Source organism: Nycticebus coucang, chromosome 3 (genome assembly GCF_027406575.1).
Source record: "Nycticebus coucang isolate mNycCou1 chromosome 3, mNycCou1.pri, whole genome shotgun sequence".
Lineage (NCBI taxonomy): Eukaryota > Metazoa > Chordata > Mammalia > Primates > Lorisidae > Nycticebus > Nycticebus coucang.
The window spans coordinates 145,483,261-145,495,600 of record NC_069782.1 but is presented as its reverse complement, the minus strand read 5'-3'; the positions used below and the strand labels follow the sequence as shown (position 1 = coordinate 145,495,600).

General features: G+C 51.5%; 1 protein-coding gene across 2 annotated transcripts in view; it reads left to right on the top strand.

Annotated features, from left to right (window-relative positions):
• HSPA12A (heat shock protein family A (Hsp70) member 12A) overlaps positions 1-12,340 on the top strand; it is a 167,231-nt gene that overhangs the window by 91,417 nt on the left and 63,474 nt on the right. Inside the window, exon 1 of one of the 2 annotated variants that reach the window (XM_053583830.1) lies at positions 10,088-10,245. The exons of the other annotated variant lie outside the window; for it this stretch is intronic. Within the exon in view, the coding sequence (XP_053439805.1) occupies positions 10,203-10,245 (43 nt within the window). The 5' untranslated portion in view covers positions 10,088-10,202. Of the gene's footprint in view, positions 1-10,087; positions 10,246-12,340 lie in introns of those variants that run through there. 2 annotated transcript variants of the gene reach the window in all.

Sequence of the window (12,340 nt, the reverse complement as noted above, 5' to 3'; positions counted from 1 at the left end):
ATGAGATGGATCTTCGTCTGTGTTTATTTAACTGTCTATTTGTGGGGATATTCCTGTGGGGCTTGAGTAGTTAGCTCTTGAACTTTGAGACACAAGCACACATCACACAGGCTCTCACACACACGTGTCCACTGGTTAGATCACAGAGATGCAACCTATATCTTTGTCTAGTTTTATTCTTATCCTCAATTTTTTTTAGCTTATGAAAACCAGAAACTTAACTTTTCTGAGTTTACTATTTTGATTTTTTTTCTTTAGTTCTTCTTTTGCTCCCTACTTTTTCAGAATTTTATCAGGATATCAGACAAAGTAGGAAATGAAGAAATGACAAACCTTTTTAGGGATGAAATAATTTATTTTGGTTAACTGTTCATCCTCACCAAGCCAGGAGGTCAGGATAGTGTGTTTTACCCCATTTCAGGTGAAGACTGTACTGATACAGGCTGGTTAAGGAAGGAGCCTGCTCTCCCCTCCTCCCTCCCACCCCTCTGGCTTTTGATAGAGCAGTTTGGGCCATTCCCTGGCTATGTAAGCCATTGGGGACAAAATTGCATGCAGCCAACCTCTGCTGGAGTGGGCCCAGGAGGCTTGGCTTGTGGACTCACCATGTTGCCAAGAGGGATGCACCCCATCATTGGCACAAGGCTGGCTTTCTTGGGGGAATGCGAAATAGGGTAGTTGAGTGTTTGGCCAGTGCTCAGCACAAAATGAGCAAACATAAAAGGGAACTGCATATTAATTTATTAGAATTAATATAAGTGGCACAACTATTCTCTACCAATATATGTGGCACAGCTATTCTCTACCAGTACCCATTCTCCACCACTGAGCAACAAGCATTTCACACACATTACCTCAGTTAATCTTAACAACAGCCTTAGGAAGTAGGTGCAATAATCATTTCCATTTCACAGATGAGGAAAATAAGGCTTACAGTAATTAAGATCACAAACTAAGAAGTGGCCAAGTTGGGATTCCACCTCAGGTTTGTGACAGGCAGATTGTGGCAAGAATAATAAGTATGATTTTTATCCCCATTGTACCGATGAAAAGACTGGGATTCAGAGAGGCTAGGTGGCCTGCCCAAGGTCACACAGCAAATGACAGAGCTGGGCTTGGAGCCAGGGGTTCTGAGACCAGGTCCAGTGTCTCTGATCATTGATTATGAAGTGCTTGCTTTGAAGTGCTTGCATCCATTTGGGGTCCCCTCAGTCGTCATCCACCCAGGAGGAGGCCCTGGAGAGAGGCTGGACGGGAACCAGGCTGGTTCAAGTCCAAAGCCCTTGTTCTGGCCATACTGGCCGCACCGCCCATGGGTATGTCCTGTGGGATCATGGAACTCATGCCAGCATGCCAGCACTGGGCTGGGAAGCAACAGGGTGTCTTTGTCTGCTCCACTGACTGCCAGATTGTTCTTCTCACATGTGGCAAATATCCCATGGTGAGCTGAGTAGGGAAGGCTGAGAACTTTTATTTTTTAATTTCATTTATTTTTTTCAGATTTATAGACTTTCCAAAGGAATACCTGTTCAGAGAAATATCCTAGTGGGCTCAAAAATGCCAACACTCTTTTACAAAGCTGGGATTTATTAGAGATTGGGTTATGGGCAATGATAATTAAAATAGCCAACTTAGATGGGAAACATTCTTTGCTGCAAACATCTGGTTAAGCATTGTCTAAGGTAATGTTCCAATGGATCTACCCTGTTTCCCCGAAAATAAGACGGTGTCTTATTTTAAGGTGTGCTCCCAAAGATGCGCTAGGTCTTATTTTCAGGGGACGTCTTATCTTTCCTGTAAGTAGGTCTTATTTTCGGAGGATGTCTTATTTTCGGGGAAACAGGGTAGTATGTGGAAGCTTTACCAACCCTCTTTTACTCACTCAAGGCCACACAGCTAGGGAAGGATGGAGTTGGAATTCTGTTCCCTGTCCCTGCACTTGCTTCCTGGTGGAGGGGACAGAGGGTAGGTTAGGCCCCAAATAATTTCCTAGTAAATTTCAGACAAAGACGCTGGTTGAGGTCTGCCATGAATTTTTGTTATGTCTGTTTCTCTGCTTTTCACCAAGGCTGGGTGTTCCTTGAGGGCTGGGTCAGTTAGACTCTGAGTCCCATCTCAGGGAGGGGCCCTGCATGTGTTGATGAGGATGAATCAGGGAGAGGATGAAGGACTGACTTTCTCCACCTCCAGGGCTCTCTTCAGAGCCTCTTGGCCCTTAAACAGACCAGGCCTGGTGACTCCCGGCTCTGTCCCTTGGGGCTCTAAGACTTCTAGCAAGTGAGCTGGCCTCACCCTCCACATCCCCATCTGAAATAGAAGCCAGCGTGAGTGTGTACTTCCTAGAGGGAGGACTGTGAAAATTAAGTGATGACAGCTGCTGTTATTTTTTCCTGGGAGAGCAATTTCACTTCGGTAGCTGTTTGTCTTTAAGTAATTTTGAGTGATGGGTAGCTCTGGGTTCATTATAGTGCCCTTTCTATTTTTGTGAATGCCTGACATTTTTTCGTAATAAAACCTTTTAAAAACAATAGAAATCTAAGATGTTAGTGTTGCTTAGAAAACAAACACAGGTATATTGTAGAATAGAATGCAAATGTACATGCAACTTTAAAGCACAAGATTTGAAAGAAACTTAATGGCTTAAAACAGCCTGTATAATTACCATTTCAGGACAGGGTTACTCAAGCCTTCACTGGGCCGTCAGTTTTCTTGTCTTAAAAAGTCAGGGCGGCGCCTGTGGCTCAGTGAGTAGGGCGCCAGCCCCATATGCCGAGGGTGGCGGGTTCAAACCCAAACCCGGCCAAACTGCAACCAAAAAATAGCCGGGCGTTGTGGCGGGCGCCTGTAGTCCCAGCTGCTCGGGAGGCTGAGGCAAGAGAATCGCGTAAGCCCAAGAGTTAAGAGGTTGCTGTGAGCCGTGTGATGCCACGGCACTCTACCCGAGGGCGGTACAGTGAGACTCTGTCTCTACAAAAAAAAAAAAAAAAAAAAAAAGTCAGGAATAGTGATACTTCCCTCCTGATGCAGTTATCTGATTCAAGTGAGAGGAGAGGTGTGAGGGTGCTTTGTAAACTGTAGTTCTATCTTCTAATTCGCTCATTTCCTCATTCATTCAACACGTTTCTTGTCCTGTTATGTGCCAGGGGCTGAGAGGTGGGAAACCTGAGACTTTCTAATTTCAAAATCGACCTTCTGATTTCAAGCACCATGTTTTTAAAGCATTATGGGAGGCAAGAAAAGCTTTGTCTTTCTTTGGTGCACCACTTTTAGTAAAAGGATTTGTTATGTAAAATGTGGATTCAGTCAAAAGGCCACACGTAAGGACCAGGAAGGTCACAAGTTTCCTCAAGGCTGCAGGTTCCTCACCCTGTCTGCTCCACTTGATCCTCGTAGAACTGTGGCTGGGTACTTAATCTTCAGGCCTTGGTTTCCTCATCTGTAAAATGGGGACAACAACAGTATATTTCTTGTGTCTGCGCTTCCACGAAGATGAATGGTGCAGAAGTGAGAGGCCCAGAACAATGTTCAGTACACAGCAAGTGCTTGGTAAATGTTCATTCTTACCCCTGCCCACAGAGAAGGTCCAGCTAGTGGGGAAGCCTCAAAGGATACAAATACACCAAATGACTTCAAAGTATGTTTAGTGTTGTGGACAAACGGGGTGGAATGATATGATATGAAACCGTAGGTAGTTTCAGGGAGGTGCCCTTCAAGGTGAGGCGGGTGATAACACGGTAGGGGCAGGGGTCAGCAGGGAAGAGTTGGCCTGCTTTCACAGATGAGGAAACTGAGGTCCAGGGACAAATGACTGGCTCTAGCTCCCACAGGGCTGTGACCAGGAACCCAGTGCCCCAAAGATAGACAACGTTTGGGCTCATTCTTGCAGAAGTCACTCCCAGTTGCACTGGTTTGCCTGAGAAGTATTGTCTTATTGGTACATTACTAACTCCGCTGGTTTTGAAGATTTGTTGAGCGTTGCTTTGACAATGCTGCTGCTGTCAGCCCTCTGGCCCAGATAACACTGTCACTCCAGCTTGTTAGGCCAGTGCTGCCTGTGTCTCTTCTTCAAGCCAACCCTGTGACGATTGCACTTGCACCAGAAAGAATACACCCTCCTGTGCAGACACCCGCCTGCCTCTATCTAGGATGTGTAAACATCCCTCAGAAGGGGTAGAACCATCTAGATAGGCAGGTGATCAGGGCAGCACCATGATTAAGGAAGATTTGACTTTTCAGAGGCTTTTCCTGGCCTTTGAGGCTGCAGGTGACTGGATGTGCTAGGATTTACTTTTGCACAGTCACAATGCTGTCTTTGCCTGTTATAGAATTCTAGAAAATTAGAGAGGAGGGATCCTGGAGGTCATGAAGTCCCAGGAAGGGCAAGACCCTGCCCTGGACGCCACAGTTCCCAGTCCAGGAACAAACATTGTTAATCCATCACTGCACTCACATCCAGGGAGCTGGAAAGGGCCTTCTGCCCTATCCAGTGCCCTAGCAGTCATCACCAATCCATTGCAGCCAGCACGAGCCATCTCTCACTTGGCATTTTGCAGAGCCAGACAATGAAAGTCAAGCTCTGTCACTAATTGTGTGACTTTGAATGAGAGATTTAGCTTCTCTGGGCCCCAATTTTCAATCCATTATTTTGTTTGTTTATTAATTAATTAATTAATTTATTTTTGATACAGAGTCTCAAGCTGCCACCCTGGGTAGAGTGCCATGGCATCATAGCTCACAGCAACCTCCAAATCGGGCTAAAGTGATCCTCTTGCCTCGGTTTTTCTATTTTTAGTAGAGATGAGGTCTCACTTTTGCTTAGGCTGCTCTCGAACTCATGAACTCAAGCGATCTGCCTGCCTCAGCTTCCCAGAGTGCTAGGATTATAGGCATGAGCCACTGTGCCCAGCTTCAGTCCATTATTTTATTAGATCATTCATTCATTTCTTCCATAAAGATTTACCAGCACGTACTTCAGGTCAGGCCCCAGGCTGTGGGGTGAAGAGGAGGAAACTAGTTTTTCTCCACAATGTGAAATCTTTGGCCCTTGTAGTCTGTGGTTCACTACAGCCCTTGTGAAAGCTCTCCTGGCCATGTGATTATTTCAGTTTTCCATCTCTGAACTTTGTTTCCCTCTGCATCGTCCTCCTTGAGATGCTGTTTTTGGAATGTCCTGTCTTATTAATGAACCAGGAGCTCTGCAGGGCCAGGGTTTGAGCAGTCTCAGAATGCTGCTGAGAAAGTAAGCACAGATGATCCTTTGCTGTTTGAAATAAGAAAAATATTTGGATAACCCTTCATTACCTGAGAAGGCATTTCTAATGTTTACATTGCAGGCCTGAGTGATCATGATATTTAGAGTGATAATTTCCTCTGGCTCTTGAATTTTTCTGTGGAAGAGTCCCATGTTGTATATATGAAGTGTGTTTGGGAATGTTAATGGAGAGGCTGATTCACACCAGATGAGGTTGAAAACCCCTGCGGGGAGAGGGCATATACATGGCCACCACGAGTCAGCTCAAAGGCCGAGTGTTTGAAATGTATGGACAGTTGGAGGTGAAGGGGTCTAATATACCCCTTTTCCTAGTAAGTTTTTACATTGCTTTAGCATATCTTGAATATTGGTCCTGGTATAAAGGAGTCACTTTTATGATACTCAGTTTATAGAGAAAATTCTGGTGGCATGTCATAGAGTCCGAAGCAGTTTTCACTGGATGTTTGTGTTCAAATTCAAAGTTAGAATTTGAACTAGTATCAGTGTTTGTTAAACTTAAAAAAAAAATTTTTTTTTTCCTAAACATTCAAAAGAAAAAGCTACTCACTCCTTTATAACTTCTATGTGTCTTCACCAACCAAGACAATTTTGCCTGGATGCATTCTGTAATGTATAATACACAAGCAAAAGGCATTTTTGTGGCCCAAGTATGAAAATTAAATAACTCTCATTAACTGCAGCAGCCCTAAACTAAATACTTTTTACATATATTATCTCCCATAATTATCTCACCTATGAATATTGGGCCCCTTTTAGGTGAAGAAACAGACCCGGAGGCGTATGTCCCCAGACCCCAAGGGGGCAGGAAATGGCCAAGCCCATGTGAGCCCTGTTTGGACTGAGCCCTTGCTCCCCACACTCTGCCTTGTTGTGTTGTACTTCACTCTTACCTGCTTCCGATCAGCAAGTGTTTCTCAGTTTCTTTCCAGTGGAGGGTAAAAGACTCAGCTGCCTCCCCCACCTCTCAGAGGGTCTCCACGGTTGACAATTAGTACAGAGTACCAGGTGCCCTGGTTGCCTGGTGGGGTTAGCTGGGCCTGCCTCTGGGCTCTGGCTTCTGTTTGCATAAATTGATGTGAAGGGGGTAGGGATGTTGGGGGGTTAAATTGCCCAGACAGGGAGTCTGCTGGCAAGGAGTATCTGCAAGCCAGTGGGCAAAGAGGATCCTAGAGAGATAAGAAAGAACTGCAGCTGAGGGACCTGTTTTCCTTCAATATTTAGCTCTCCGTGTCAGGCACTATGGGGATAAGGCTTCCCCATCCCTGGGCAGTTTGCAACTTGAGGGGGAGATGGGCAACCTGAAGTTGGAAAAACCTAAGTTCTAGTCTCAGAGGTTTAGTCTTGGGTCTGTAACTTCTTAGCGCAGTGACCTTTCTATGCCTCAGTTTTGGCATCTGTACAATGGGCTTAATGATAATGCTGACCTCAGAGTTGTGACCAGTGCTACAATAGGAGCACACAGAGGACAGAGGAAGGGCCTCATACCATCTTGAAGGGCCAGGTGGTGTCCCAAAGAAAGTGAGGCCTATAGGAGGGTTATCTGGTAAAACCTGTGGCTCTTTGAGGATCTGAGGCCAGGCCCCTGAGGAGTGACCAGCATGCAGGGGACTAGAAGGTGGTGACTTGGGTCTGGGCTGGGCTACTTTTTGGCATTTAGGGGTCCAGCCAAGATGTGTAATGGTCTCACCACCCACAGCCCTCGGCCTGGGCCCCGATGGGATCATCTGGAGGGTGCTGTGGTGTGTCCGCAGAGAGTACTAGAAGGAGGAGTTTTTGAAGAGGATCCTTGAGGGAGCTTGGTACCCAGGAGTCTGGCATGCCCAGAGATAGCCTGGGCTGCAGGAATGTCCGTGTGGTGGCCTTTGTCCTCTCTGCTGGGCAAAGCCTGTTGGGTTCCAGCTTCACTGACTGATTTAGCCAATCTGTCATCAAGCATTTGAGTGCCTCCCATGTGCCAGGTGCTGCTCTAGACATGGGATACGGAGGAGGGCAACAAAGCCCATGACCTCACTCTACCCACGCTTCCTTAGTAAGCCACCTGATGAGTTTCTTCAGGGGTGTGTCCTGAGCAGTGCCCCTGAGACTGGATATCATTCAGCATGTTCAAATTGGGGTTATCTGTTTGGGAGGTGGGAGGGTGGAGGGAGCCAAGGTCACTGGGGGACAGGAGGCCAGTTCATGCAGCAGCTGGTAGCAGGACAGTGACATGAGATCATTTTGGCTGCTGTTCAGCCCAGGGAAGAAGGTGGGAGCTCTTCCCTCATGTTAGTGACATGGACAGGACCCGGCTGTGCATTCCAGCCCCCATGCTGATGGTCGAAGGACACCAAAACGAGATGGTGAGGGCCACCCTGGGAATTAGGTGAGACTACAACAGCACCTTGCCAGTGGACTGAGTGCTCACCAGGGAACGTGGTAATTAGCATGACAAGTATGAAACTGTGAGGGGAAACCTGAGGCACAGCGTGCATTGCCTTTCATGCTTCCATGAAAATCACATCTGTCTCTCTGCCCCCAGCACTGAGGGCTGGATGTCATCTCCCATCCTCCTCACAGGCCCTCATATTGCTGCAGCTGGGGGCCGGGGGGGGGGCAGATGGCACGCAAGGCCTTTGCACAGCAGGAAGTGGAGGGGTGGAGGCTGTGGGGTTCCTGCTGGTTCTGACAAGCTGCTAAGGCCAATGTCCTGACACCCCGGGTCAGGTCCCTGATGGAGAGGAATGAGGAGAGGCCCTCTGCCGGGGGGTGGGGGGTGAGGCAGGGACTTCCTGGACTTTGGCAGTCCATGCACAAGAACAGCAGTGGTTCTCCACGTTGCTGGTGGTGCTGGGACAAGGGACAAGTGATCCATACATCAGGTGCCTTTCAAGGTCTTTGAAATCCCAGCCTGAGAGAGGGAGGCTGTGTGGGAAGGGTTGAAGAAGTCAAGGAGCTGGAGCTGGAGCAAGGCTGGGGCAGACCAGATTTATGAAGACTGAACCAGGGGGTACGACAGCAGCACGGGGGAATAGTGAGCAGGCTGGGGCAGGGAGAGGTGATGGGCGTCTGGACAAGGGTGGTGGCAATGAGAATGCAGAGGAGGAAGGAGAGGAGAGGCACCTGGACTATGCTTTACCTGGAGATGGACCAAACCCAAATGGCCCAGGTGTGTGGCTTGGGTGCTGGTAGGTGGTGCTGCTTCACAGAAATGCAGCCCCCTGGGAGGAAGGACAGGAAAGGATGTGCTGGACTTCATATGAGTGTGAGGAGCCTGGGAGAGGAAGGTCTGGCCCTGGGTGTCATCTCAGCAAGCAGACCACCTTAGTAGGGAGAGGGGGTTCTGTGGGAATATATTGTACCCTGCCATGTACCTCCACTGCCCATTGCTCTGCACAACTGGCCGTTGTCTGCTGTTAAAAGGATGCCTGTGATTTAATAGCTGATGCTTTGGGACTGTTTACCATGTGTGCTAGATCCCATGTGGGGCTTCTTACATGCCTGGTCTCACTAATCCTCCTATGAAGTGGGTTTTTCTGCTACACCCATTTCATAGATGAGGGTATTGAACCTCATAAAGATCACATAACTTGACCAGGATCTCACATAGTGAGGGACTGTATTTGGGTTTAATGTAGGCAGACAGAAGATAGCATTTCATATTTTGAACTTGTTACTTTATCATCACTTTCTGAGCAGAGCCTCGTCCCTGGGCTCTCCCAGCAGCTGTTACCCATAATGGAGCTGCACCATCAAGCCTCCTTTAGGTGCCCTTTGGGAGATGCCACCCATCTCACTAAGTGAGGGAGACCTGGTGGTTACACCTGGGTAGGAATCCCAGCTGGGTCACTTACCTGCTGTGTGTGATGCTGGGTTGGTCGCTTAGCTTAATCCTACCAAACCTCATTTCCTCATCTGAAAATGCTAGTTATGAGGAGGAAAGGAGTTAAAGCACTCAAGCACCCAGCATAGTGCCAAACGCCTGCAAAGGACCCAATAGCGGTCGTGTTAGATTCTGATCACTTCCCTTATTACTAAAATAGGCCGATCAAGACCAAACAGGTGCAACCGGTGTGTGTGTGGCAGAGCCGAAGGACCCGGGTTATGAATCATTCATCGCTAAAGCCTTGCATTATTAATGTCGTTATTCTCAGACTTCTAAGGGGCGGGGCGGCTAAAGCCCATATATGGAAGGCGCGACTCAGCCTCCCCGGCAAGCGCCTCCCTGGGTTCCGAGTTGCCATGGAGTCCCGAAGGCGGCCTGCAGGCGGATGCCGGCGGCGATGCCTTTGCACGGCCCCCGCGCAGGTCCTCGGTCTGCGGCCTGGATCTTGGCCGCGTTGGGTCCGCCCAGGTCACCTTTGCGCGGACCTTGGACCGCTCCTTTGGGGAGAGAGAGAAAGTGGCGGGGAGTGGAGCGGGCATTTCCGAGAGAGTGTGGCGTGTGCGCTGTGCTTGCAGAAGGGCTCAGGGCCTGCCATTCGGTGCCTTCCTAGGAGCGGACGCGCAGGGGGCTCTAGGGCCAGAAATCAGTCCCTCGCCGCGCCTGGGTCGGGCAGGCTGGGCTAGCAGCAGCTCTTCAGGCGCGCACCCTCCCAGCCACGGCCGCCGCTGGGACAAGCGCTCGGTCCGCGAGCCGGGAGAGGAGGGGGCCGGCTCCCGGAGGGCGGGGCGCGGAGCTCCCGGGCCCCGCCCTTCGCTGCGCCGCGCCCGGGCAGTGTCCGGCCGTCCCCGGCGGTCCGTGGCTGGCTCCGGCTCGGCGGGGCGGGGCGCAGGGCGGGCCGGGGAGGAGCGCGGGGAGGAGCCCGGGCTGCGGCGGCGGCCGCGTCAGAGCAGTGCTCAGGCTGCCAGCAGCGCAGACCCGGCCCGAGCGCAGCCGAGGACGAGGACAGGGACCCGCACGGGCACGGGTGCTGTGCCGTAGGCTCCTCTCGCGGGCCGGGGCTGCGCGACAATGGCGGACAAGGAGGCCGGCGGCAGCGACGCGGGGCCCCGAGGTGAGCGCAGGGTGCGGGTCCTGCGACTGAGGCTGGCAGGACAGGGGAGGGATGAGGCGCGCTCGGTCCGGTGCCCGCAGCCCCCTCGTGGGCCGTGCAGAAGTGGGGGCTCCTTCCGCATCTTGCTCTCACGGGGGACAGTGGGCGGCAGCGCGGCGGGCTGCGCTCGCGGCCAGGGTGCGGGTACTGCGGCGGGGATCGCGGCCCCTGCTGGGCACCCTGCCCGTGCCTGCCGCGGGGTGGCGCCTCCTGCCAGACCGGTGTGAGTGCGGGTGAGATCGGCTCCCCGGTCCGTGCCCTGTGCGCGGTGCTGGGGCGGCCAGCGCTGGCCGGGTAAAGGGCGGGCCGCCGGGTGGCCCGGTGTCGCTAGCGGCTAATTTCCGTGACTCAGCGAGGCGCGAGTGGGCGCCTGGGGGAAACCTGAGATTTGGACCTGTCCCTTCATCCCACCCGGCCCGGGCCCAATGCTCGAACCGGCAGCAGCTACGGGCCCAAAGGCATCCCACCCTCCTCCCTGCCCACCCCCCAGGGATTCTCTGGGCAGAGGAAGGGCCAAGCGGCGGGGCTGAACTGTCCCCTCCTCGCGAAGGCGAGGGGAAAAGCCCAGTGCGGAGGATGGAGGCTCACATTATGCAGATGTGCCGGGGCCGCTGTCTTTGGGGAGCGTCATCAGGGCTCAGAGAGGTCGCGGACCGGGAGAGGACCGGGGAGGGGAAGCGGGTCTCAGAGCCCAGGGCTGTAAATCAAAGCTTCGTCCGAGGAGGGGACGGGCTGGCCAGGATTCCGGTCTTTCTGTGGGTCCCGAGTGAGGAAAGTTGGGCTCACCGAGGCGCCGCGTGTCCCTGACCTGCAAGGCCTTGGCGGGAGCAAAGGCCCGAGGGGAGAGCGGCCCGGCAGCTTTTCCCGGAGCTATGGGCAAGCCGCCAGGGAGGATGAAATTTAAAATGCCCTGATGTAAGGGAGATCCAGCCAGAAAGGAGCGCCGGGCTCTGCGGGACCTCAAAGCCGGAGAAACTGCGTCCGGTGGCAGCCCAGCCACCTTCACTGCTGCCTTCCCTGTCTTGCGGGCTGTGCCCACGGCCCCCACCCTCTGCTGCGCTCCCAGCCGCACCTGCCCCCTCCTCAGCCCATTGTTCCTGCGGATCTGGGAGGTGCCTCCCCACGCGGCACTGCAGTGGTGGGAGAGTGCAGGGTGGGGGCTGGGGGATCCTGACACCGCTCACTCTAGGGAGGGCGAGCCCAGGCCCTGCCCGAACACGGAATCTGCCCCCTCCCTGCCCTTCCTCACCTGGCAAATGCTGGTAACCGACTGGCAGCTGTCTTTGTCTGAACATCACTCAGTGACTGCGTTGACTCATTTTTCCCCACTTTTCTTTAAACTGGAAAACATTTAGGATAAGTAGGGGTGTCTGAAATGCTAAAGCTTGAGAGTTAGTGAGCCAGTTTCTTGTCTCTCATGCTGAGATGAAGAGTGGGTGGTTGTATCAAATGCAAAGTTGAGCAAAGGAGCTGTCGAATTAGAAGAGTGAGCGGGGTGGGCACGCACTCCCCAACACCCTTCCCAACACTGTTTTATAAAATCAAATTCAGCACACTTACCCTCCACACACACACGCCTGGTGTGGTTGTCTCTCTAGAGTTGGGAGAGAGTCCCACACAGAACGAGGAAGCACGTACTGGGGGTGCTGTGCCACCTGCCACTGCCCGCCTGAGTCTTCTATAGTGTTTCTTCACCTCCAACTATCTATAATTCAAGGCAGCTGGTGAGAATCCAGGTGCATGGACTTAGGATGCAGGACAACCTCAAAAGCAGGTTGTCCCTGGCATCTCACTTTGTCCCTGACTCCCATCCCTTCATCTGTAAAATGAGGATATTAATAGTGTCACATAGGAGTAAAGTCTGCTCACTCCTGCAACACATCTATCTCTAAGGTTTCCACATTGCACATCCTGTGCTGGGCAATGAACATGCATTATTTTGTTTTATTTTATTAAGTCTCACAACAAACCTCTTACTAGCATTCCACTTTGAGAGGGTGGGAAATCTAAACACAGATTGAGTGATCTACCCAAGGTCACCCATCTAGGAAGAATT